The 24,713-nt window shown below is 41.6% G+C and overlaps 2 protein-coding genes across 3 annotated transcripts; one reads left to right on the plus strand and one right to left on the minus strand.

Annotated features, from left to right (window-relative positions):
- Positions 1-24,620, minus strand: LOC128883359 (E3 ubiquitin-protein ligase CBL). Its single transcript, XM_054135629.1, has 8 exons — positions 23,741-24,620; positions 7,807-7,953; positions 7,465-7,731; positions 7,172-7,391; positions 6,916-7,080; positions 3,512-3,788; positions 2,657-3,247; positions 1-2,421 (listed from the first exon to the last, which is right to left on the minus strand). The coding sequence occupies exons 1-7, from the start codon at positions 24,304-24,306 to the stop codon at positions 2,661-2,663; spliced, it is 2,229 nt and encodes a 742-aa protein (XP_053991604.1). The 5' UTR covers positions 24,307-24,620; the 3' UTR covers positions 1-2,421; positions 2,657-2,660.
- LOC128883366 (uncharacterized) lies at positions 8,259-11,521 on the plus strand. Of its 2 annotated transcripts, XM_054135640.1 has the most exons (6): positions 8,262-8,411; positions 8,955-9,039; positions 10,256-10,358; positions 10,431-10,540; positions 10,717-10,808; positions 10,904-11,521. In XM_054135640.1, the coding sequence occupies exons 2-6, from the start codon at positions 8,979-8,981 to the stop codon at positions 11,117-11,119; spliced, it is 582 nt and encodes a 193-aa protein (XP_053991615.1). In that variant the 5' UTR covers positions 8,262-8,411; positions 8,955-8,978; the 3' UTR covers positions 11,120-11,521. The 2 variants fall into 2 exon arrangements, with proteins under 2 accessions (XP_053991623.1, XP_053991615.1); XM_054135648.1 differs by lacking the exon at positions 8,955-9,039 and having other exon boundaries at positions 8,259-8,411.
- Positions 24,621-24,713: the final 93 nt, after the last annotated feature.

Below are 24,713 nucleotides of genomic sequence, written 5' to 3' on the forward strand. Positions count from 1 at the left end.
GTCTTATAAACCACATGTCGATTTATTTCGGGAAATATGTAAAACAATTTTTACAACGAATAATTAAATCAAGGAGGGTATTTACGGTCTACCCTAGATATTGCACCAAAATGGTTACTCTTATACGGTAGTGCGCGACAAAGAACAGTAGCAGTGCCGAAACATATTCTCGAGGGCACGGTCCTCAAATGGTCTCATCGTATCTACCAACGACACATGATGCGATACATCGATCCGAAATATACAATGTAGAAAAATAGGACAGCTAAATTCACCGAGCGCATCTATACCAGACATAAAATTCGATAACAAAGGCTAAGGGCTCCATTAGTGGATACGATATTGCGACAAGATAATTGTTTCCATGCAGATTCATAATCATTAGAATAAATAAACGTTTATTCCCTCTGAAAGTGGTCATTCTGTAAGTTCAAACGACAAATTGTGCTTCTTTTGAGTTTTATATTTTATAATCGCAACCCTGTGTCTCGTGCCCTGATTCCGTAATCCAGGAGTTCCCAACCTGGTCGTGATCATTGCCTTGAGGTGCCCAAGGTTAGAATCTATGGGCACATTACTTTCAGAAGAAACAATGTACGTAAAAAGGTGACTGGAGATTGCAATTACTTTTTACAGATGTATCGTTGAACTTACAAAAAAAAGTGTGGTCATAGGATGATAAACTTACGATCGAGCGTTGACATCAGAGACGGGCGAAATTATCATCCGAGTACGATGGAAATTACAATCTAAATTATTCTCGTTATTATTCGAATAAATTCTGTCTATCTCTGATTGACACGCAATGCTAAGAACCTCTGGATACAGGGTATCGGGGTACCCGATAATACACTTCCTTTTGTACAGAACAATAACGACGTGCCTTTGGTATGGTCGCGAGGTAGGATTGATTACGATGCAGTTATTTCGATGTGTAAATGTACGATACATTTTTACTCACTCGTGGTAACTAATTACGCGAAAGAAAGTTCCATATGTGTACTTACAATAAGATTTTACAACCGTTAACAATATAGATATGAATCGATACGACAAAAGCCACAGAATTACGAGGGATTGCCGTTGAACATGCGCTAAAATATATCTCGCAGAAGAAAATTTATGATTAAGAGTATTTTTATCCTTGTATCATACCGTAAACTGTTCCGACCAAAAGTGTCGCAAAGTGAACCATCGCGTCGATCGATCGATCGTCAAACGTGTACGGACTGTGACCTATAAATACATGATTTATTCGTTCCAATTGTTTCCGAAATTTATTTAGATACTCTTCTCTTTACTCTACTTTTTACAATTTTGCCTCGAGAGGTGAGATATTAATTAACGGGGTTTCGCTTTCCTATGCATCAATATGTTATTCGGTGTAGCCGAGGATCGCGTTCGTACATCCGTACGTTTAACAGAAGTATCACATTCGATAAATACGCTAATCGCTACGCGCGATATAACAAAAAGGAAAGAAAATTCCGTGCGAACTGAATTCTAGGAGGCACGTAAATTTCAAAGGATATTTCTCTCGCTTCGAAGAAATCGAAGTGATTGTTACACAAAGTATTACACATGATTCGCTTCTAGTTAAACTCGATCTTACGTAAGAGAGGTATCGTTTAAATATCTTGTAAAAATCTAACCGATATTCCTGTCCTCGGGGAACGTATAGCGAGAAAGAGGAATATCGAGACGAGAAAATTATGTAAATCATCCTACGTACTGTTGGGTTTGACCACTGTACATTTACGTGGACGCGCTCTTCCTTTAAACGCGTGTAATTAATTCTCATTTTTAAGTATTCAAAAGAGAAATGTATAATTACTCTATGCGAAAGATGTAGAACGATTCCGCTCGCGTCGATCGCGGAAAACGAAATACTTTGTACTCGACGGGCGCGAACTTCTTTGCGAAGTTCAACGTATTCATCACTCTTACTTACAATTAGTGTTTCATCGCGTCTTGTCGTAGTTTTAAGCAGTCTTCTTTTTTTTTTTTTGTATGTGTGTGTTGTTATTGCGTGATGTGTGAGTGTACGCGTGTGTGTATGTGTGTGTGTGTATGTATGTATGTACGTGTAAGGAAAAAGAAATACACTAGTATTTCGAGACATCTTCCACGAAGATTGTTCAGTCATATGACAACACGTAAAAGAACCAATACGACCGTGTGCAAAAAAGATTCGTGCAGTAGAGGTTTCAAGGCAAACCATGGAGAACACTATCGACTAACTCGCACACGTAACTCTCTTCGTCGGTTATCGAGGTGCGTATTGCTCGCGGAACAAGAACGTCTGAACCACAGGGAACACCTTTTTTCCACGCACAGGGGACAACAGGTTCTACACATTGCATACAACGTTCATGCAAAATGGGGCGAGTAAGGCCAGTTATGACCCGTCCGTGTTCAATCCTGAAACAAAAAGAAAACAACGTGAGTTAAATGATATTTGTATATTTCTTTGAAAAGGTAAGTTTATAATTTCTAATGTATTAGGTGGACTACCTCTTTGTATGCTCATTTTTACTAGGCTGGTGTACATGAAGTATTGTGTTTTCTAGTCAGCATTGAGAAGTATGTGTCTACGTGTGTATGATGTGCGTATGGATTACTCTATAATCGTTTAGGCTTGCATTTTTCTGCATACCTGGTCAAGACGATTTCGTGGCAAATTCGTGCAGTATGTCGCAAGCCATTTCAAGATCGTTCCTAGTAATACCGAGCGCTCTAATCACGGCGTCTTGCGCAAATCCGAGAGCCGTCAGCTTGGTAATGTGTTCGACGTTGACGTTCTCGTATGCCGCGGTTTCTGGCTTAGCAGAACCGGTGGGATCGTCCTTACCTCTCATTAGGGCGGACAATCGTGCCGTATTCGCTTCCAGATTAATGTTCCTCACGACGTGCTGTCTCGTACCGGGTATCACGATCGTGTTTTCGTAATGATGGTCCTGTTTATTGTGCTCTTTGTTGGCCTTCGGCGGTCGCGGCACCGATAACGGAGGCGGAACCGGTGGCACGTTATTGCTGGACGTCGTTTGACTCGACGCCGAGGATGGGCCACTCGAACGTCTAGGTTTTTCAGGTAATGTCGGTGGCTGCGGTTGCATCGCTGTAACGTGACTTCCTTGGGATCGACGGACGTGCGTTCTGCCAACAGGAAACGGCACCGGTGGTACCGGTGGTGCTGGAGATGGCGAAGAAGCGCGATGCAGCATGTCGTATCCTGCCTCGGAGCTCACTAAAAACAATGAAAGAAAAGTCAGAAGATGCTTGCGTTGGAAAATAAATACGTATACTTTGAGTTGACTGCTATTTACTAGGTCTGAGTTGGGACTTGGAAGATTGATATTGCAATGTGACAGAATGACGAGTGTTCCTCGTCAATTCAAATATACCTTTGAATTTTTCTTAAAAATACCCACGAACTTTCCGGACAACCCAATAAGAGCGATGGAATACAATTATCTTTCTGGTTTCAAGAGTGCTAGAGAACAACACTCACTATTATTGTTTTGTTGATTGTCAGCGCTGGAGTTGAATACCGTGTTAATTGCTGGTAACGGCGGTGGCGGTGCATTTTCCTTTGGTACCGTCAAGTGACGACCGTTCCTGGAGTGGCTGTTCGGCGTAGGCGACGGTGAGGGTCGTCGAGGAGGTAGCGGTGGACTCGGCACGATTCTTCGCGTCGAGACAGGGGAGTTCGTTGGACTTGAATCTTCTTCTTCGTCCGAGTCGTCGCATATCAGCCCGCAGTGCCCGTTACAGAGATCCATTATTTCCTAAAACAACGAGGGTAGCAGGAAATTGCATTAACTTCGATACTATCGTTCAACGTGGAAAGAAGGAGAGACTGGCCTCGTTCAACTCTGATCACTTAATTAATGCGACAGAATGCTCGAATGCATATACAGGGTGTTCATATTATCGTGCCAGGCATTCCTCTTGTATCTGTGAGAGAGAGAGAGAGAGAGAGAGAGAGAGAGAGAGAGAGAGAGCTCGAAACAAAAAAGAGTAAACTGTAACTGTTATCATTCTTTCATTCACAATTCATTTACACGTGAAAATAACATGAACACCCACTGCAACGATCCGACTTTGGTTTTAGACAGCATTAGACTTTCCGCGATTAGACAACTGTGATTAAGCGTAGAAGTTAAAGTAACTCTTGGACACGTTAGTCTTCTATGTAACGTAGATTGGCGTCAGTCGAATGAATTTATCCAAGCATACAGGGTGATATTCACGTGAAGCGTATGGAAAAAGATGTGTCGAGTAAATGTTACTTGTTGTTAGGTACGCTAGACGAAACAAGTCCACAAAATCGCGCGTTACTCTGTTAATAATAATATTCTCACGTAAAAGGTGAAAAAAGAATTGAAACGATTAAACACTCGCCAAGTTCGAACGTCTCATGCGGGCCACCCAGTATATGCGAGGAAACAGCACACAATTAATAACGAGCGTAGTTACAAAGCGTGGAAGCGGAGGATCATAATGCATTTGTCCACTTACCTGCGTTAAACGGCAACAAACCATTCTCCTTCGGCTATGTACATTACCGATTAGGGTTCGATCATGCAGCGGGCAGAGCAATGGACCCAGTAGGTAAACGTTATGAAAATAAAGATATAAACGATCATGCGAACGATAATAACGATTACACCTTCGTTTCGTGTCAATGTTTCCCCCGTTCGTTGGAACAGTGACCGGCAAAGGGGATGCGCATAGCGAAACTAAAAAGTCCAGCAAAACGGTGGCGTGTGTGTTATACATGTGCAGACGTAACTCGACGCAACGATGATGCGTATAATTTTATTTAAACAAACGAAAACGAGAGGTAATGAGAATGAACGAACGAAACGAGAAGTTCTCGGTACCCTGGTGTCTTACAGTGAGTAGGAGAAAATGCACGCTACAGAGTAATGTTTACGAAATATTTATTTTAGACCTCTATTTCGCCGCTGATATACACAGGCAGCGTTGACGGATATCTGAACAGAATCGAAGGTCGATCAGCAGCACTATTCATTGTACAAGTAATACTAAATGGCTACACGTGAACGCAGTAGAAGTCTAACCGTTAACTTTTTTTTTTTTCGAGTTTCTAATGCAACAGGTGGTGTATAGATGCTTTCGGTGCTTACGTGGCTACGCTCAAAGAATTACCGTTTCTCATCTATTAACTCGTTAAATGGCAATAATTAACTGCCTTAGATAAGCCAACGAAAAAAAAATAACTCTCGGTGCAATTTTCTGTTGTCAGCTCGTGCATATATGCCTTAATGCGTACAAGACCTGCGGTGTTTGTGTATCAAGGGGCAAACAAAAAATGATGATACGTATACCAACAGCACCGATATACGGCATTAAGTGCTCTACCTACGCGATCATTGGTAATAAAAACCTTTCAAAGACTTGGTTTTTACGTGAACGGAATAAATAATAAATATCTAAGGTAATGAAAATAATAAACATCTTTACCATGGTAAAGATGCCGCATTACATTGTTCCTATCGCCAACAGGTACGTAATTAAGTCTAACGGAATACAAAAAGAAAAAGAAAACGACGAACGCGGTACACGTTCGTCTAGAGGCTACATAGCACTTCTTGTTACTCGATGTAAGCTGCGCTACTTCGGTTGAAAGATAACTACGCTTTTATCTACTTGTTGTTCCGAGTACTAGAGCAAAATCTTTGATATGCTTTTACCATGTCATTGCTTATACAAATATTAATAAAATATCGAGAGATTTAAACTTCTGCAAAACAAAGCGAAGAGAGGAATGGAATCGTAAATGAATTTCCAGGAAAACGTGCAGTTGCTTTGTATCATCGACTTCCTACGTTGTAACATAAACGTACGAACGAATCGATTCTCTTTTCGAATTGCACACTAATAAAAACATTAATCCGACGTTACAAGTTTCCTATTCTACGAATGTGTACTCGTATATGTGGATGAACTTTTACTAACTTCAACAGTTGCATTATGCATACGACTGCAAAGAAGACGCTCTCTGCCAGCTATACACGTCGGCGCATGCATGATTAAAAGTCGATTCGTTTCTTAATTGATCCCGTGTAAAAAGGATTTTACTTTGTCGTACAAAAAGCGGATAATCCGTACGTAATCATTGTCGCGAATCACGTACGGGTTGATTCATCTACGGTGTTATTTCTAAACGTTATGTCGTTCGTAAAATGTAGTTTCGTTATTGTAAATAAAACGTTGCACGCCAAGTGCAACTGATCTCGTGTACATTAAACGACACGATGTTTCGCTCCGTGGAAGCATGAGTTACGAAAGCAAACTCTTCATAGTAAATGAAACAAGAACGAATGATTCGTACAATAAGCTCTGAACGGTGTAATGCAAAAAAACAACCTACCTTAGGGTCTCCATGAATGCAAGTTTCTTTTCTTAAAAATAAAAACGAATAAGTAATTCAAACGTGTTAGTTCGATCGAACATTCGTAAACTGCAAAAAAACATTCGTATTAATCGTTCGTTGGACTTTCCAAGGTTTTTGAAAACAATACTGTTAAGCCATTCCGCGTGTTCTTATGTACATACAAAAAAAATAATAGCAGAAGTATGATTCGAACAAAGCTCACATAGAGACAAAAAAGTTGGTCCCTTTTTACACTGTTCACTCTTCACACATTCTCTTCAGTAACTTATGCTCAGTAACTTCGTTATTACGTTCAAGCTTGGGTACCTCGCGAGAGGTGACGAGTTCGATGATAATCTTACGAATGATATGACGCAACGATCGTATAAACTCGAAATCTCGCGTAAAATGCGTGAAGCATTCTTTGAAAGTGAGGCATATTGCTGGGAGAAGTTGTTATACATAGAGCACATTTAATATAATGAGGGTAGGTGCTACTCCTAGTCGGATACCTCGGTGTCAGGGTCAAGATCCCGCGTGGGGGTCGATGCATTACTAACAGATGCCGAATGGGTTCCTGACCGATGTGTTCTTCGAGGATCGAATGGATCGATTACTATCTGTTCGGTTCCTTTAATTTCAGCGCGGCAAAACGGACAACCCTGTCCCTCGGAATCCTGCAAAATTGTACATAACGAGTTTGTAGTCTCACAGATTTTTCGATCTAGACGTACATCCGTATACGAGATAACGTTAACGTTTAGGTACCTGCCAAGCTGTGAGACACGGCGTACACAGAAGGTGACCGCAGGGTTCTATCCTCACATCCTTGTCATTTTCTGCACAAATTTTACACAACTGGAATGTACTACCCATTTCGCAATATAGTTCGTACTGTTCTGCTGTGACTTTTATGTGTTCTTCTGGAGTGGGTTGCACTGCCCATGTTAGGTCAGGATTTATGTTATGACCATCAGGATATAAGTAACTGAAATCGGAGCATTAAATGGTAGAAACCTCTTAGAGTTTTTTTAATATATCTCGATATGGTATATACTTACAAGCCTTCCCGATATCCGTCGAGCAACGCTTGACAAAGACTTTTATTGTGGGGTATAGTTTGAAGAATGTCTCCATCGGATGTAACATAACCGATGGCCCACTGTCCTAACCTTGTACAACTTAACCGAAACACATAACTTCCAGGTCTGCAATACTTTTGTAAACGTGCTTTCACTTCGTCATAAGTAAGGAAAGCTACGTATCCAGGATGGGTCACAGCCAGAATTTTCCAATTACGTAAAAGCGTAGACCAGGGTTGAAATAACCTATAGGAATAAAAAACAGGTTAATACAACTAAATATTTGATAACTAAAAGGAAGTTTTATATGTATAAACTTACCTTGTAAATACATCGAACTCAAAATTAGAGATATAGTCATTGCACGTAAGATCTATCGTAGATTTCAATGCCATGGCTTGTAGCACAGAACTAATTGGATGCACTTCGTTTAACTTGTCTCTGAATACTTTCCATGGGACCAATGTACTAAAAACAAAAGCAGAGGTAATTTGTTTTTTGAGCGAGGCATTACCCTTGTCTGTGGAAAATGATAAAACAGAGAAGAGTAAAGGGATTTATAGGGAAGGAAGAGAATAGATGCTATAAAGGTGCAATTCATGTAAAAAATATGTATTTATTTAAAGACACTTATGTATCAACATTACAACGATAACGATAGATTAACGATAGATAGTAAATGTTATCATAAGATTTAAGGAGTCATCATAAGATTCACTGTCATTATCGAATGAATCATAACCAAAAAAATAAAACGTTCAAGTCATTTGGTACGGTGTGTCATCATACACAAGTATGAATTGCGTATGTATGCAAGCCGGTAGACGCTCGTAGATTGCGGCCGGTTGTTCAGCAGTTCAGTGTGAAAGCGGAGCTCTTAGTGCGCGGTCGAGTGTTCTTTCTTTCCGTTTGTCATCGTATTTTCGGTAAGATTATACTCACTCTCCATGATAATGCATAAACGAGCACCGTGAATCGTATCACCGACGCTTTCATTGTGTACGCATAAAAATGTGGGATTAAACATTGACGTGATACAACGTAAAATATCATACGACTCGAGCAACCCGATAGCATCGTATTTTCGAGGTTAGAACGACGGACGGTAGATGGCAATCGATTTCCAACTGACACGCAAAAAATTAAATATTCAAACGTTTGTTTTTCACATTCGCTTTACAATACAGTTCATTCAATAACAAAGTATTACGCAACCCTTTGCAATCTTATCGTAACGTAGTTATCATATCTTTATCGCGATTAGCGTTTCTTGCTTCATTCCTAGACGTCAATCTATCGTTTCAATAAGTTTGTACACCTTTGTCAAAGTTATTACAATGCCGACGATGAAATTCTACATTTTGTAGAAATCGCAGGATCGTTAGAATTGTTGGTACCGCGGGTTGTTTATTTTAAACCTGTCACGTCGTAAAGTGTTGGTACCACGGTGTTTGCACTGACAATTTCAGGGACAGCACGCATCGTACAGAAGAATGCATTTTATAAAATTGGCGCTGCCTGTGGGGTTTACTCGAGTTATTCGAAATTTCGCAGGCACGTAACTCGATAAGTTTCACACCTTAATCGCCCTCGCTCTGTCCCGTTCTGAGAATAAGATAATCTTTTCAAGGATGAAATTTAATGCGACACCGATCCTTGCAAAGATCGAACTAAGGGATTTATTATTAACAATTGCATGAAACAGCGTTTCAAGCATCGAATAGAAAGCATTTGTATCCCGATAGGTTCGTTCGTACGTGAACGTCTATGTCAACCTCTCTCCAAATACTTCATTCGACTACTTTTTTCTATCAATGCAAAATAAATACAGAGTGTCCCGAAAATGTTGTAACACCTTGAAAGAGGTGGTTCGGGAGGTGATTTGAAGCAACTTTTTCCTTAGCGAAAATGTTGTCCGAGGCTTCGTTGAGGAGATATTAACGGAAAACACTGACCAATCAGAGCGCGAGGATGCCGGTTGAGCGTAGGCTACGCGCTAGCCGGCTTCGCTCATACGCTACCGCGGCCGCTCCATCGGCATCCTCGCGCTCTGATTGGTCAGTGTTTTCCGTTAATATCTCCTCAACGAAGCCTCGGACAACATTTTCGCTAAGGAAAAAGTTGCTTCAAATCACCTCCCGAACCACCTCTTTCAAGGTGTTACAACATTTTTGGGACACCCTGTATATGTATGTACATCGCGAATAGGACTTTTCGTTAGAATCCCAGATCGATTTTTCTAGCCTGGCGACAAGTAGAATGTAAGCAAGAAGCATAAGAAAGTAGCACAAAAGAAACTTTAAAAACAATACGTGCTAAATGCCACAGCATTGAGACGTCAAATCGATATAATACAGTTCCCACAAACCAATGGCAAAACGACCTATGCGCGATGTGTCGTACATTAGTTATGAAGAAGTTGCAAGTAATCGTTACACGAATAAGGTTAAGGTTAAATTAGGGTACGTTCCTAACCTTCGACACGTTCGGGATCTGCGAACACGAGTACACTCGTAACCGATTAGCAGAGTGCTAATTAATTCAAAATGAATTTATTTACATTCGTTTCAAACGATAGAATTGTTTTTATAGAGTTATACAACGACAGCTTCTTACTACAATACCTCGCTAACATAACCGTTGTCCTCTGTATTCGTTGCGCTTGCAATATTTGGTATTTGTTACGAATAACTTTTTTTTTTTTTTTTAAATGTCAAATGTCACTGCTTGTAATTATACCGAGATTATTTTAAATATCGATCAATTCCAGTCGCAGCAACAGTCATGAGTGGAAACGAGAATTACAAAGAGGCTAAATCGATTTACGATTTCACGGCCAACAACATCAAAGGCGAGGAGGTTCCTCTCTCAAAGTAAGCGACTATCGCTGGGCTAATTAATTGATAAGACACTTATATATATTTTTAACATTACTGTATCTGCAGATACAAGGATCACGTGTGCTTGATCGTAAACGTGGCGTCAAAGTGTGGTCTCACGGCAACAAACTACAAAGAACTGAATGAATTATACGACGAATACGCAGAGTCCAAAGGTACAGTGAAAGAAACTATCTATAGATTGAACGAAATAAGGAGAATTTTGTGATATCTACAGTAAACAAGTAAGGTATCACCCGAAAGGCCTTCGCTTGAATTTATTTATATGTTTACCTCCCTCCTCTCAATTCTGGTTCGGAAATGATCGATTACAAGAACGATACGTTTACAGGTTTACGAATTTTGGCGTTCCCTTGCAACCAGTTTAATGGCCAGGAACCCGGAGGAAGCGACGAGATCTGCAGTTTCGCCGACCGGCAAAAGGTATTCGAACGTTCCTTATCGGTATGAAATATACGCATACATCGACATCTATAGATGCTCGTGGAAACTTTTACTCAACGTACGTTTCCCTGCAGGTCAAGTTTGACTTGTTTGAGAAGATCGACGTGAACGGAGACGATGCGCATCCACTTTGGAAGTACATGAAGAAAGAACAAGGAGGGACTCTGGGTAGCTTCATCAAATGGAACTTTACAAAGTTCATCGTCAACAAGGAGGGCAAAGTAGTGGAACGACACGGCCCTAACGTGGATCCCAGTAAACTGAAGAGCAACCTTGAAAAATACTTCTAAGCGTTATCGTACTATTTTTCTTTATATATATATATATTTAATCTGCAACGATTCACACGTAATCGAGAAACACCAGTCTAGAAACGATGCTTCGACTACACCTCACTTTTATTGGAAACATATTAAGCATGTCGATATTTTATATACATTCTATCGTAAGAGATTCGAGACATACGGATGTAATGTAATCACAGCTTTATTTCTATTTCTTTTCCGTTTACGAAACATGACATTGTACACACCTCGCAATTCAGAAACATCACGGATTACTTTTTTTTACGTGCAAACGAACATTCTTTTTTTTACGAGTATAGATGGATGCATATATATATTTTATTTCCGTATGTAATATATAAGTGAAAACCAATAAATAGGGTGTCAGCTTAATATTGAAATTAGAAATTTTTGAATTATTCAAAGAACCATTCTTGTCTGTAGGGCGTCGAAGGGATCGCGAGACAATTAAATTCAGTCGCATAAAAGGCGCTAATGATGTTAAAGATAGGCTTGGTCACGAACAAACGTAAACGCCGTGACGTAGATCGAAAGTACGCCTATGGCGCTCGCTACTACCACAAAAAGGAAAAGACAATAGTCGGTACATCAGAGAAATCTATAATTGCGATGGGCCTTTGAAACACAGGATAGCTTTGATGAGTCGCACTGTATTCGTATTTTCCCTGAACGGTGACAGTCGGTCGGTGCAATATCCGGGAAGTAATTTGGTAGATTCATCATCCATCCTCGGCCAAATTCCCCCCGCTGTTTTCACAATGTCTGTTTCGCGACATGCGATCACCGGCTGTCCTAGCGGAAGAAGACGTTTCCGTCGAGTGCAGCTGACCGTCTTATTTTCAATGCTAATTTCGATCATTCCAGATCCCCACGTAAGACTTTTGTAGCGATTCCGTACCCTTTCTAAAAGGACTGCAGGCGTCGGGATACATTTTCTCGATTCTTTGTATTTTTAACACGTTCACTGCCAGACTAATACTCTTGAAAATGTCTACTGCGATTTAACTTTGTTTACAGACTTTTGGAAACTGCGTAATGAAATATTTATTTTGGTATTTAGTTCTGTAACTTCATCAAAATTCAAGTATTTCATTTAAATTCATTTTCTATGACGCTTAACTTTCAGAATTAATAGTTTTCGTTTTTCAGTGAGAAGCACTGTCACCCATATATGGGTGACGTGGCGATCAACGTGTTAATAGTTGACAGAGAATTGTAGATTGACTTAGTGACAAGCAAAGAAAGCATCGATTTAATTTGTTAGGCGCAGAAATTAATTATGTGCGTTCGTTAGATTTTGTTCGGCCGGTAGACAAAATTGTTGGTCGTTAAAATACGCGTTATTTCTGCGACGACCGGATATATAACGCACAGATTCGTCACGGAGTACGTTCCAACAGTGTCAGAAATTAATTCGACGTTCTTCGCTCGAAAAATGGGTCGATGCATCCCAGGCACATTCGAGCAACACGATGACATAATTACGGGCCATCGTGTCCCGTGCGAGAGCAGGTCAAGGATGAAAGGCGAACACACTCGACCCACCGCGAAATACTTTTCTCTCGTTATATTTCCTTGCGGATTAAACATTTCAGATGAAGCGCTGCTATGCCCGTTTCATTTTATTTGCGCAATGACTTTATTCGCCATGGCAAACGAAAAAGAAACGTTCTATTAGGTCGTCCCATAAGTTCGTGCCGAAGACTGTGACGAAATTTAATAAAACAAAAACCATAGAAATTTTCTAGTAACGGTATAATGACTACATGAGAGAGGTGAGAAACTATTGTGAAATGAGACAGATTATCTTTTCTTGTGACACATAAAAGTATTAATATTCACATATTAATTGAAGAAACAGAAGTATTAGGTAGACTGGAAAGTAATGTCGTTTCTTTTACATTAAATTCAAACAAATTTTTAATAAATTTCTATGTTTAATCAATTATGAAATCGCTCTCGTTATCGGCAGCCTTTTGCCATCAGGTGTGCAAAATTTTCAATGGCAAATTGATAAAAATCAATGAGCTGATGAGTGATAAACAAATATTTAAAATTACAAAAACGACATTACTTTCCAATTTACCGAATATAAATGGCACGAACTTTTACGACAACTTAATATAAAAGGGCGAAAGGAGTATTTTTCGTCTGGCGAACAGAAATACTCTTCACCTCGAGTTATCTTAAACGACGACGATCGCCATTCAAATTCTTTAAACAAACAAAAAATTGTTCCTTGTAATTCTTTCAGATTATTATTGCATATAATTTTGTGTGTGCGTTTTCTATATCGTTGTACGTCACGAATCCATGAAATTCCCAATTTGCTCATACGTGTTAATTGCGAAGCTGAGTAGCGCGAAGGTGTTGGACGTTTAAGACTTAAAATCGCGTTCGATGGAACCCAGGCAGCCTTGTCTGAGATCTGAGTAACGGGACGCAGGTTAAGAAGAGAAGAAAAGAGGCTAGGCGTACGCCGAGGCGCGTGTCCTTCCTGAATTTCAATCCTGAGTCGCTTTACGTCACCGTTAAACTGGGTCACGTCCTCTATTGCAGGAGTACCCCGTGTCTCGGAATTGAATGTTCCGCGATATATCTGTACGTACGCACATGTGTATATACATATATAATATATATATATATGCATAGACGGCGCGTGGTTAATGTACAAAACGAAGCCGAGAGATACTAACGCTATAATTAGTCGTCCTTGCTTGCCGACTGATCCGAGGCCCGCCTCCATTCATAGATCGCTGCTTTTCCAACGCGTCGACGTAGTCTTCCGCTGATTCGCACCCTCGTGCGAAATCACCACCGTAACACTCGCTATTTCTGTTGACATTTCACGTTCTTCCACGTGGCAGCAGGGAATTGTAACGCAGACTGCGTACAATTTCGTATATTTCGATAAAAATAGCAAAGGTGTCCTCTTATCAGTTAAGGCTGTATCGATTATGTCCGCAGGGGATTCGTATTAATGGCGACCATGTAAGATATCTGTTTCTTTCCAAGATTTTTTCCGAGGTCTATAGGTAAACATATCGTATCGCGATTGAACTTGTTTCTTTTTCAGCTTAATAGCCGCGGCAAAGAAAAATATAGGATTCGTAAAAGAAAAGCTTGCTCGTCGTAAACACTTGGTTCTCGGATACGAGCAATGTACGATATGCAATAGTTGTACATGTGTTTATACAACTTATATACTTGTATAAGTTGTATTAGGTCGTTCCATAAGTTCGTGCCGATGACTCTGTCGAAATTTAATAAAACACTACAGAAATTTTCTAGCAACGGTATAATAACTATGTGAGAGAGGTGAGAAACTACCGTGAAATGAGACAGATTATCTTTTCTTGCGACACTTAAGAGTATGTTTAACATATTAATTTGAGAAATAGAAGTATAAATGACCCAATATATATCGATGTAAAGACCACCCGCGGGGGGGTTGAACGGCATTGACGGGCCCCGATGTCTATCAGCTATTCGTGTCTGAAGAGTTACGACGAAAAACCAGTCCCTCCTGCCCCCGTTGCCAGTCGGCGAGTTAAGCTCGCATCCGGACGTGGAGCCGAAGCGGAAGGAAGGGGACGTGACGTCGCGATTAAAGCGAATTAAACGAGCGAATTGTACGAATCGTCGTGGCCGCTCGTAGACCAACGTTTCGCGACTATACTTCGTCTACGTTATTTTTTTGAAACTTTCAATCCGCGATATCAAGGCACAACGTTCAAAATAACTTCCGGAGAGAGTTGAACCTCGATATGTGCACTCCCCTCTCGCGTTTGTTGTTTACAAGTGGAAGTGGACACTTGGCAACAGGTGAAATTGGAGGTCGAAGGTTTTTTGGAAACTTTGAATCCGCGATATTAAATCACGACGTTAAAAATAACCTTCCGAAGAGAGTTGAACCTCGATATCTGCACTCCTTTCCCGCTTTTGTTGTTTACAAGTGGAAGTGGACACTTGGCAACAGGTGAAATTGGAGGTCGAAGGCTTCCGTTTGAGACACCAACAGATCGATAAGATGTTAACCTCTTCAAACCTGCTGTACGGTGTACTTAAAACCTCGCGGACGGTTTGTAACTGTACTCTTGAACTTCAGACCAAATAGATCCTATAGATCCTTTTTGACCAACTGCAATTACATTTAGAAACTGTAGTATCGCGCCCTCTCACCCATGCCCAGTGTAATCAGAAATGAAATAAGAACACGAATGCTAGAGTGAGAGATGATCCAGTTGGAAAAGTGATCGACTGCCAATACAGAGGTCCCGAATTAGGGAAGCTTGCTTGCACACAGGTGCAACTCTTCGCGTGTCGTTAGAAGCATCTTTGGTTCGGTGGAGCGACGACGATGTTCGATATAACGTCGATAATGCGATTAACGGTAGGCATCGCCCCGAGTAGCCTCACAGAGATTCACGCAAGCACGTAGAACCTTTGAAACGAACCTTGAAACGCAGACTCCAGGCGTTTCGCTAACATTTTCCGTGGGTGTACGTTCTCTGTATGTTGCATAATTGCATCGAACCGTCGATAGTTCGAAACCATCCGAACATTTCCGTCGAGGGCACGCGAACGAAACCACGTCAAAGCCTCCAGGTTCAAATTGATCGTGAAAACTGCATAAACGGATAAGAATTTCCTCGTTAGTTGCTCGAGGACATCGATACGACGTCCTTCGTGGACATCGTCGAATTCAAAGTTTATTAACATAAGTAAGGAACACGCAGTCGGCGCGATTTTTCACCTTTAACCTCGTGATTTAACCAATTTTTATTCATATAGTAAACGATGAATGAAAGTGGCACGTAGGTGAGAGTGAGAAAGAGGGAGGTGATCGATCTATGTATTATAAACGTTCATTTACTTGGTAACCTTTAAGGCGTACCTGAGGAACCGTGACGCGGTTGCTTGGTGTGCAAAGGGTTAGCGCGAAAGAAATGGGATTCGCGGAAACAGCGGATACAGAACTGACGAAATAACAAAGGAATACCTCCCACGAGACCAAAAGCTTGTGAAATGACGATACACTCCGGTGTGTGTGTAAGAAGTGGAACGACACGAATAAATTGCAATGTATTGCTATGTCCCGACATGAATATAAATATTACTTGTATTACTATAACGGTTGGCCCAGACGAAATGGGAGAATGTCGTTCTAATACAAGTATATTCCGTTTCGGTACAAGTTTCTGATTTTAAGCGTGGCTTCATTCAAAAAGGACTCGACCAGGTCATGACCTTGATTTGCGAGTAAAACTCGCTTTTATAGGATCGAGCCCGTGTACCCGTTTCGAGTAATTATACAGAGTGCTTCGTTATTAGTCGACATAATTTCAAGAGTGAATTCAGCTCGCCGAAAAGCTTGTATAAATATGGATCCCGTTTGACTTCGTTTAGGCAAACCGTAATGCCGCGGTAAATGTGCCAACGGTGTCCATAAACACGGTTTTTCAGAGGCGTTTAATAAAGTTTAAATAAAAACGATAAATTAAAGAAACATACGAAACTGTTAATAATCACACGAATCGGATGCGTCGATAAGTGGATTAGCGTCTAAATTGGATACGCTTACTTGTCCGACGTGTATGCAACGACACGTCGCGAGTTTCCTTTAAAAATATAAATCAACTTTAAGAACGAAAGGTCAACAAGACTCGCCTCGCTGCATGAACTCCCTTTGAACTTACTGCTGCAACATACACTGCGAATTTCAAGCACGGCTCGACCTTTACCGGATTGAAATAACACACTGCGGGAGAAAGAAAACCGTGCGATATTGAATCTTTCGCTGGATACTTCGCAGCAGCTTGCAAAATCGCTTGCAAACGGAATATCACATCTCTGGAAGCGATGCGTTATAGGAAAAATGGACTGGAACTAAAAAATATTGTAACGCGTAAAAAAAAAAAGAAGAAGAATTGAATAAAGTAGAATTTTTAAACTTTCTACTCGGTCCCGTGTGCTTGTTCTGGACGATAATTTTGTGTATCGAAAGACCTCGGTTAGAGGTCGAAACATGTATCGTTCCGAATAAAAATTCTGGTACCGACTGTCAACGGGTTTAATTTGGTTTTGAAAGGATTTCGTGGAACATCTAAGACCGAGAATGTTGTAAAATAAATATTTTCGAGCAGAGAGAGAGAGGAGACGAAGGACATCGACGGCTCTCGGCATCGGATGGAAACGGTAAGCCGATTGTGCCTCGCAGCGACATATTGCGTTCGGCGTCGTTTTCGCGACACCAGAGCTGGCTGCACCTGATATCCGATATCGCGAGAATAAACAGCAGCCGTGATCTTGTACGACGTACCGGCCACGATGTATATTCGGAACGGAATTCAAAATATATCGATCGCCACGCGGTGCTCTCCATAGGTCGAATTAACGGTCTTGTTTTAGGCCGGATGCGGTAATTCGGTGATTCAGGGACGCCCCGCTACGAAAACGCTTGATATATACTGACGGCTGAGATACAGGGTGTCCAGAGTTTCATGGTGCGACCCACAGCCGTTGTGGATTATTCGTTCGCGAACAAATCGACAACGTGGAACTATCGGGTTGTCCGGAAAGTCCGTGTCGATTTTAGGTAGGTGGTACAAGTCTGAATACACGGACAAGCAAACCGGAACGATTTTTCGAATGCTCGTAACTACGAGAGTTTTCAACCGATTTCGGCGAAACTTGCACACACCCAGAAGACACTTGAAGACTATTCCTCGCGAAGTTTCACCGAAATCGGTTGAAAACTCTCGTAGTTATGTGCATTTGAAAAATCGCTCCGGTTAGCTTGTCCGCTAGTGTATATCGAAGTGGTTGAAAACAAACAACATGCATACATCCCTTAAAAGGTGGAAAGGTTGTGGAACAAAATGGCACCTATGCAATTCAATAAATATATATTAAAATTCAAACGTGTTTTTGAATTCTTCTTAGAAATTGCCACGAACTTTCTGGACAGCCTAATAAGTTCTTCTCTTACCAGGACGCTTCGTTCTCGACGAAATCAATTTTGTATTATAGATCCTCGGTTCTAACCTAAGACGGAATCATCGTAGATCGTACAAACTTTCGTAAAAGTGTCTACCACTTAGGAGGAAATTTAATTCGTGCTTTTAATCGAGCTTGCTTAGACTCCAACGATTCTAAATTGTAATTACTATAAAGTGGGCCGTCGACCTAACGTTAAGTTGTGGATTGAGATTAATCAATGCATCGAGAACAGCGCGATTTAATTTTGCACAGAGACCTTAACCCTTTCGTGGGAATCTACCAACGAGGACAGGCGTTTCGATCGAAACGGTCTACCCTGTATTTAACCGGAGGAAGAAAAGACACGTTAATGAAATAATCGTAGGAGACAAGAAACCGGAATGCTCAACCTCGTTGAATTCCATTCTGCCTCACGACTTTTTTTCTCATACGGCTTTCCCAGCCCACATCCGGATATCGTTATACGTATCGCGAGGAGAGAAGATTCTGCCCCCAGCTCCGACGCGGCACAAAGTACGATCCTTCACAGCTACGCCGGTGCTCCACTACAACGATCCGCTCTATGCGTCGGATAGATGACTTCGGTCTCCTTTTCGATAAAAGCTCGCCCCTTGCCACCGGCTTCCGGTACACTCATCACTGAAAACATCCATTAGAGAGCCGAAGCCAGCGGTCGCGGCCGTTACACGCTAAACACGAATTTAAATTCGTTCGAGAGTTACAAAACCTCCCTCGGGGAAAAAAACTAACTCTCCGAGGTAACCGCGTTGGGAGGTCGATTATCAACCGTTCTTCTTCTTCTTCTTCTTCTTTTTTTTTTTTTTTAATAGAGCAAATTGGGTTAACCGTTGTTTCAGAAACTACCAGAAACTGGTATCGAAATCTATTTTTGTCAAAAATTTTCGTGCGCCGACCGAAGAGCGTTTTGTGTACATATTTTTTATTCCGCTATTGTTTCCCTGACTTCTATAAAAAGTTCCCTGACATTTCCCTGAACAGTGGCCACCATGTTCGAGACATCTTGTAACTCTTTCCCGTGCACCAAGGTCGTACGATTCCTTCGAGTCGCGGCGTAGGCGTAATAACGATAAATATATTATTTCCGGTGCGATAAATCGAATCGAAGCTTACGGTTATCTTATCGGCGTCGAATTAAACGCGCCGTGAATCCGGGTGTTATGCACGATTTAAAGAGTGCCGAGAGGCGCGTGCACGCGCGCATGCGGCGGCCGGATGTCCGTGGATCATTTGACCGGAAACTGAAAGTTCGCACATCGGCGTAATCGAGTCGGCTCGCCGCATGTTAATCGCGCAGCAATCGCCCGCATCCTACCGTTCCAAACAGGAATGGTTCTCCGATAATGCTCCTACTCTTGTTTAACCTTCTTCGAGGAACGCGTGGGCTCGTTGTTACGGGAAAAACGAAATGGGTTCGAGAAGCGCAGATGGGCGAAATTCTTATTTAGATTCGAGCCGGGAATTGCGAATGAAACGCGAGTATGTACGGGGTGAATACTTTTCAATTTTAAAGCCGATGTCCCGAGTCGATGTGTATATATATATATACATATACGAAATAGAGTTTGAGTTTACGATTTTCAAGTAAAATTCCTTTAGTTGAACGAAATTCCGTCCATCTCTGGTAGAAAGAATCCCTACGGACGTTCGTATAAGAACAGTTAGATCCGCGCTTCCTTTCAAACCGATGGCGTACAGAACAAAGCTTGGTCGTAGTGACCCCGTTAATGGAATCTGCAATTTAGCAAATAGCCTTAGTCGCGACGATGACTTTTTCTGGGATTCAATGAGTTCGTTTAGACGGTACATCGGCGGAGCAGTGATTGTGATATACTCGAACGCATTGTTTCTAACTAATTGCGCGTGGATAACGATTAGAATTTTCGGTACGATTTCATATTATTTTGTGACTTTGAATTGGCTGTTCTATATTTACGAGTTTCTTGGAAGCGAGCTCTCGATTAATCCACCGTTGATGTTCCTAGATGCGGAACAACTAAATAGATACTTAAAGAAATAAACAACAGGCTACGGGAAGCAGACGGACGCTTAAGTTTCTACGGGTTTAATATAACTGATTCGCCGGGGCGCATAAAGTATTAATATTTTATCGTTTCCCAGGAAGCTTATTCTATTTTCAGCCGAGTATTTTCTAATTTCACTAGCGGGAACGTTTCGAGGTAGACTAATACGCTATCGGGTGCTATTAAAGTAGAACCTCCATCGTCCGCGAACGAATGAAGAAATAAAAGGGTTCGAGGAAGCTTATCTTACCGAGCACGTGTTTTTAGAATTGTTTCAAAGTCTAATCTCTAATCAAACATCAGTATAGACAAAAGCAAAGAATATAGAATTAATATACATTTTGTTCAAGGATATCGCGATAAAACTTCTCGATATAGAGTGTTTTTCTTCTATTTTCCAAACTATAAATAAACAAAACTTTGTTGCTCTTTGTCCTTACAGAGTATTAAAGGCAGAAAGGGTCGAATCGATATCTCCGCTAAACTCGAGCGATAAATGTATTCGAATCGTTTTTTAAGATATTTGTCAAGATTAAACTCTGAACTTCGTACGAATTTTTCCACCGGCTCGAAAATGTTTACTTCCGACTGGCTATTTTAGCTCCAGCCGATCAGGAAAAGGAAAGAAGATGACGCGTTTCCGTCGGACGATATCGGAAACGGTTCCCTCGCAACGGATCGATAAAAACACGTCCGTGATTTCATTAGAAACGTCGCCGAACAGTTACCGCCTGTATTAGCGCAAAGTCGCTTCCGGTGTGTGTAATCGGAATTCCATTTATACCTCGTTACGGAGCATCGAACCGTGTAAATCGTCAGGACGAACCGTTACCGCGCATTGTCGCACGGTTACTGTTCATCGGCCAGCGGATCGAGTGTCGTAGGCGCGGAAGAAAAGAAAGGAAAGTCCTCTCACGAATCCGAGCATCCAGGGACACGTCCGATGACAAAAGAATTCGACAAGCAGATAACGGTGGAAATTTCGTGGAACCATCCCGCTCGCAATCGGACACGCTTCCTCGTTACTGTTTCTCGGAAGCCGGACGAACAATTGCATCATCGTACTGCTAATCACGATCAACCAAGGAAATTCACTTCGATTAATCAGTTATCGATCGCGTTTATTTAGAAAGAAAAGTCGACTAAATATTTTCACTAAAACTACGATTATGATACCTCTCTTAAGCTGGCAGGACCAAATCAGCAAAATCATATCGGACTTTGTGGAATATTTAGTACTTATTTTCTACTAATATCTACCACCAACAATAATTTTGTACCTTGTGGCCGTTCACGAAAAAATCGTGGCGCTGCTAGCTTAATATTAATATTACGATTTTCTTGAAAACGGTAACAAGTACAAAATAATTTTTTAGTGGTACAAATTAGTACAAAATTCAGTAGTAAATATATCCGCTTTGATTTTATCATTTGTATTAAGTTTTAACATTTTCAGCCACTAGCTTAATGTTAAACTAGCAGCGCCACGATTTGTTCGAAAAAGCCATAAGGTAGAAAATTATTGTTGGTGGTACAAATTCGTACAAAATAAGTACTAAATATTCCAAGTCCGCTATTATTCTGCGGATTTGGTCCTGTCAGCTTAAGAGAGGCGATTATGAGATTGAATGTAGAGGTTGAGATTGAATTTCTACACCTTTCAGGGGCTATATTATCAGCCCTAGAATCCAAGCCATCCGTTTTGGCAGAGTTTAAATTCGAGTTTTCAGATACCGAAATTCCCCTGGCTGTCTACTAGATCCGTTTCCTGGTTAGTGTTCTCGGCGAGGGGAATGGTTACGTTTAGTATCGTTTTACAAAACGATAGGCACACACCTACTTTTACTGGAATACGTCATGACGCGGAGCTGGCCGTCTACGTGCCGCCGCGTAGCGATTTATCAGCTGGTATAAATAAACGGCGAGAGCAGTTCGAGCCAATTCATGAATGACTGACTGCCGCTGCGCGGTCTGCCTCCGGAGATTGGGCAAAATTTTATTCGAATAACAGATGACGAACGAATCGCTGTACAGCGATTTATTCGCGACGTTTATAAGAGTCGTGCGGATCAGTCTATGTACGAATACAACTTCGCTCTATAATTCAATCGAGTGTTATTATATTAGCAACAGTTATGCAGAACTGATTGATGCAGAGCTGATTTTACGGAGCATAAAATCTGCGGTCTACTTAATTCGTTCGTTCGTATATTCGATCGCGCGGATCGATTGGGGAATAACTAAAGAAAGTATGTGAACATTTTTTCCAAGAACACGGGCTTCCACGTAAAGCAACGTCAGAAACGTGATAATGATAACGATGACCGAATACGTGAGCTTCGTATCGCGGGCAAACGTTAAATGAATTAACGTTATCGCGAAAGAAAATGAAATCTTGTATTATATATTTTTCTTTTTCTTTTGCCTATCTCGTGCGTGTAATTGCAGAGGTCGCTAATAAACGATAAAACGTATCGCGCGAGTCCTTACCGTGACATTGTGAATTTATTATGAAAACAATAGAATAAAAGAATCCGCTATTCATGTCTGGCGACTTGCGAGAAAACAGGTTATGTTACAGGCTATTCAAAAGTAGACGAATATGGAGCTTCTCGAGGACATAAATACAGTACGTAATATCGTAACAGAAATGAAGCAAAATGGATCGTAGTCGATTCAATAATTTAACATTAGACATAAAATATTGTGTATGTATTACTTATTAATAAAACGAAAGAAACTTTTGGGACAACCTGATATTTGCACTAGAGCCTCCTTAATGATATTCTTCGTTTTCGCGAGATTAGTATATCTTGTAGCATCGTCAGATTAATATCGGTATGAGTAACAGATGACAAAGGTGTCACTTGTCATGGAAGAATTAGAAATAACCCATATATGGGTGACGGTGCTTTTCACCGAAGAACAAACAAAATTAATTTTGAATGTTCAGTAACAAAGAAAATAAATATGAATGAAATTCTTAAACTTCAACGAAGTTATAAAAATAAATCCCACAATAAATGTTTGATTACGTAGCTTCCAATAGCCTAGAAACAAAACTTAATCACAATAGAAATTGTGAAGCGTATCAGTCTGCCAGTCAACGTGTTGACGAGCTACGTAGTCGTTGAAGCGTCAACAATTTTGGAAAAGAAATAATTCGTAACGAATATGTAAAATGCAGGCTAGGTCTAGTTCTCACGAGAATCGTATCGTCTGTTTCTGGGCACCCGGTATATGGGGTTCGCGCGTGAAAAAGAACGCTTCCGGCGGATGAAATACATTTCGCGTACGCCGTCAGCTGCACACGAGCCGACACGTCCCGGTTTTCGGTTACGCGATAGGTAATGTCAATATCAATGAGACGCGCAGCCGTTTTTAGGTTAGGTGTGCGCACGTGCGAGGCTCACAGGCGCGCGTTTATTATTCGTTTTTACGCACACGTCAGGGTCGCGAGTCGCAACACGCGGCGGTCAGGTGTGTCCTGTTTACACGATTCAAAGGACGAGAGAAACGGAAGGAGAAAAAATTGATCGTTCAGGGGCTGGATGGTACGCACCTGATACCGAAGCTTTCTTTCCAGAACTCGGCTGCATCCGCTTTCGTGATGCGGAACTTGTGTCCGGCGAACACACCGCTGGGAAAGATGGCCTTCAATTCGGACAGCATGTGGCTGAAGACTAGGCTGAGCTTCGTCAAGTTCCTGCGATAGTGGGAAGTCTCGTCGAACATCTTCTCCTTGCCTTCCTTGAACAACTTGATCGCTTGTTTGCACTTCCGCATCAGATTGTTGATGAACACGCAGAAGTGTTCGTTACTATGCAACACCTGCATCCTGTCCTCGTATTTGCTATAGATCAGTCTGAGCCGCTGATACGTGTCGGGCAGGATGTCGAGGATGAACGGCGGCGAATTTTTCAAATTCATCCGTTGATGTTGACACAGTTTCACCACCTTGTCCATCAACTTCCAGGTTTTATCCAACATCCGTTTGTCGGTGGAGAGTTTCGGCAGTGTCATAGGGTCGGCGAAGCGACCGTGGAGCTTCTGAAATATCGAACCTATGTGCACGGCTCGCGTACGACTGCTGTGTCCTCCCGACGACATCTTGACGTGCGCGTGCATATCCCTCCGACACCGGGACTCCCTGGTGGTTGGTGCTCGCCTTCGTAAGCGAGTCCCCGCGCACTCTTTCCACTTACACCGTCGAAACAATCACCGACAACAAGCCTCGCTTAGGTTAGCCTGGTCTGCACTCGCGCGATACGATATACCGCATTTCCCTTTTAGCGAGACTCGTCCACTACCTCGACGACCTTCTCACGAAGTCGCGGCCACGAGATGTACCATAACGTTACGCGATACCGCATCCTAGTCTTTGCTACACCGTACCGACAACAGCGGACAGCTACAACGAATCGACACTGACACGACCAAGCGTGCCCGTGGCTCGTTAATTATGCTTTCCCCTGCGTCCACGTGACGCTTGATGGCGTTAGCGTAGCGCGCTCTATTTGAATTTCTCGCGTCGC

This window comes from Hylaeus volcanicus, chromosome 1 (assembly GCF_026283585.1).
Source record: "Hylaeus volcanicus isolate JK05 chromosome 1, UHH_iyHylVolc1.0_haploid, whole genome shotgun sequence".
NCBI classification, from domain to species: domain Eukaryota; kingdom Metazoa; phylum Arthropoda; class Insecta; order Hymenoptera; family Colletidae; genus Hylaeus; species Hylaeus volcanicus.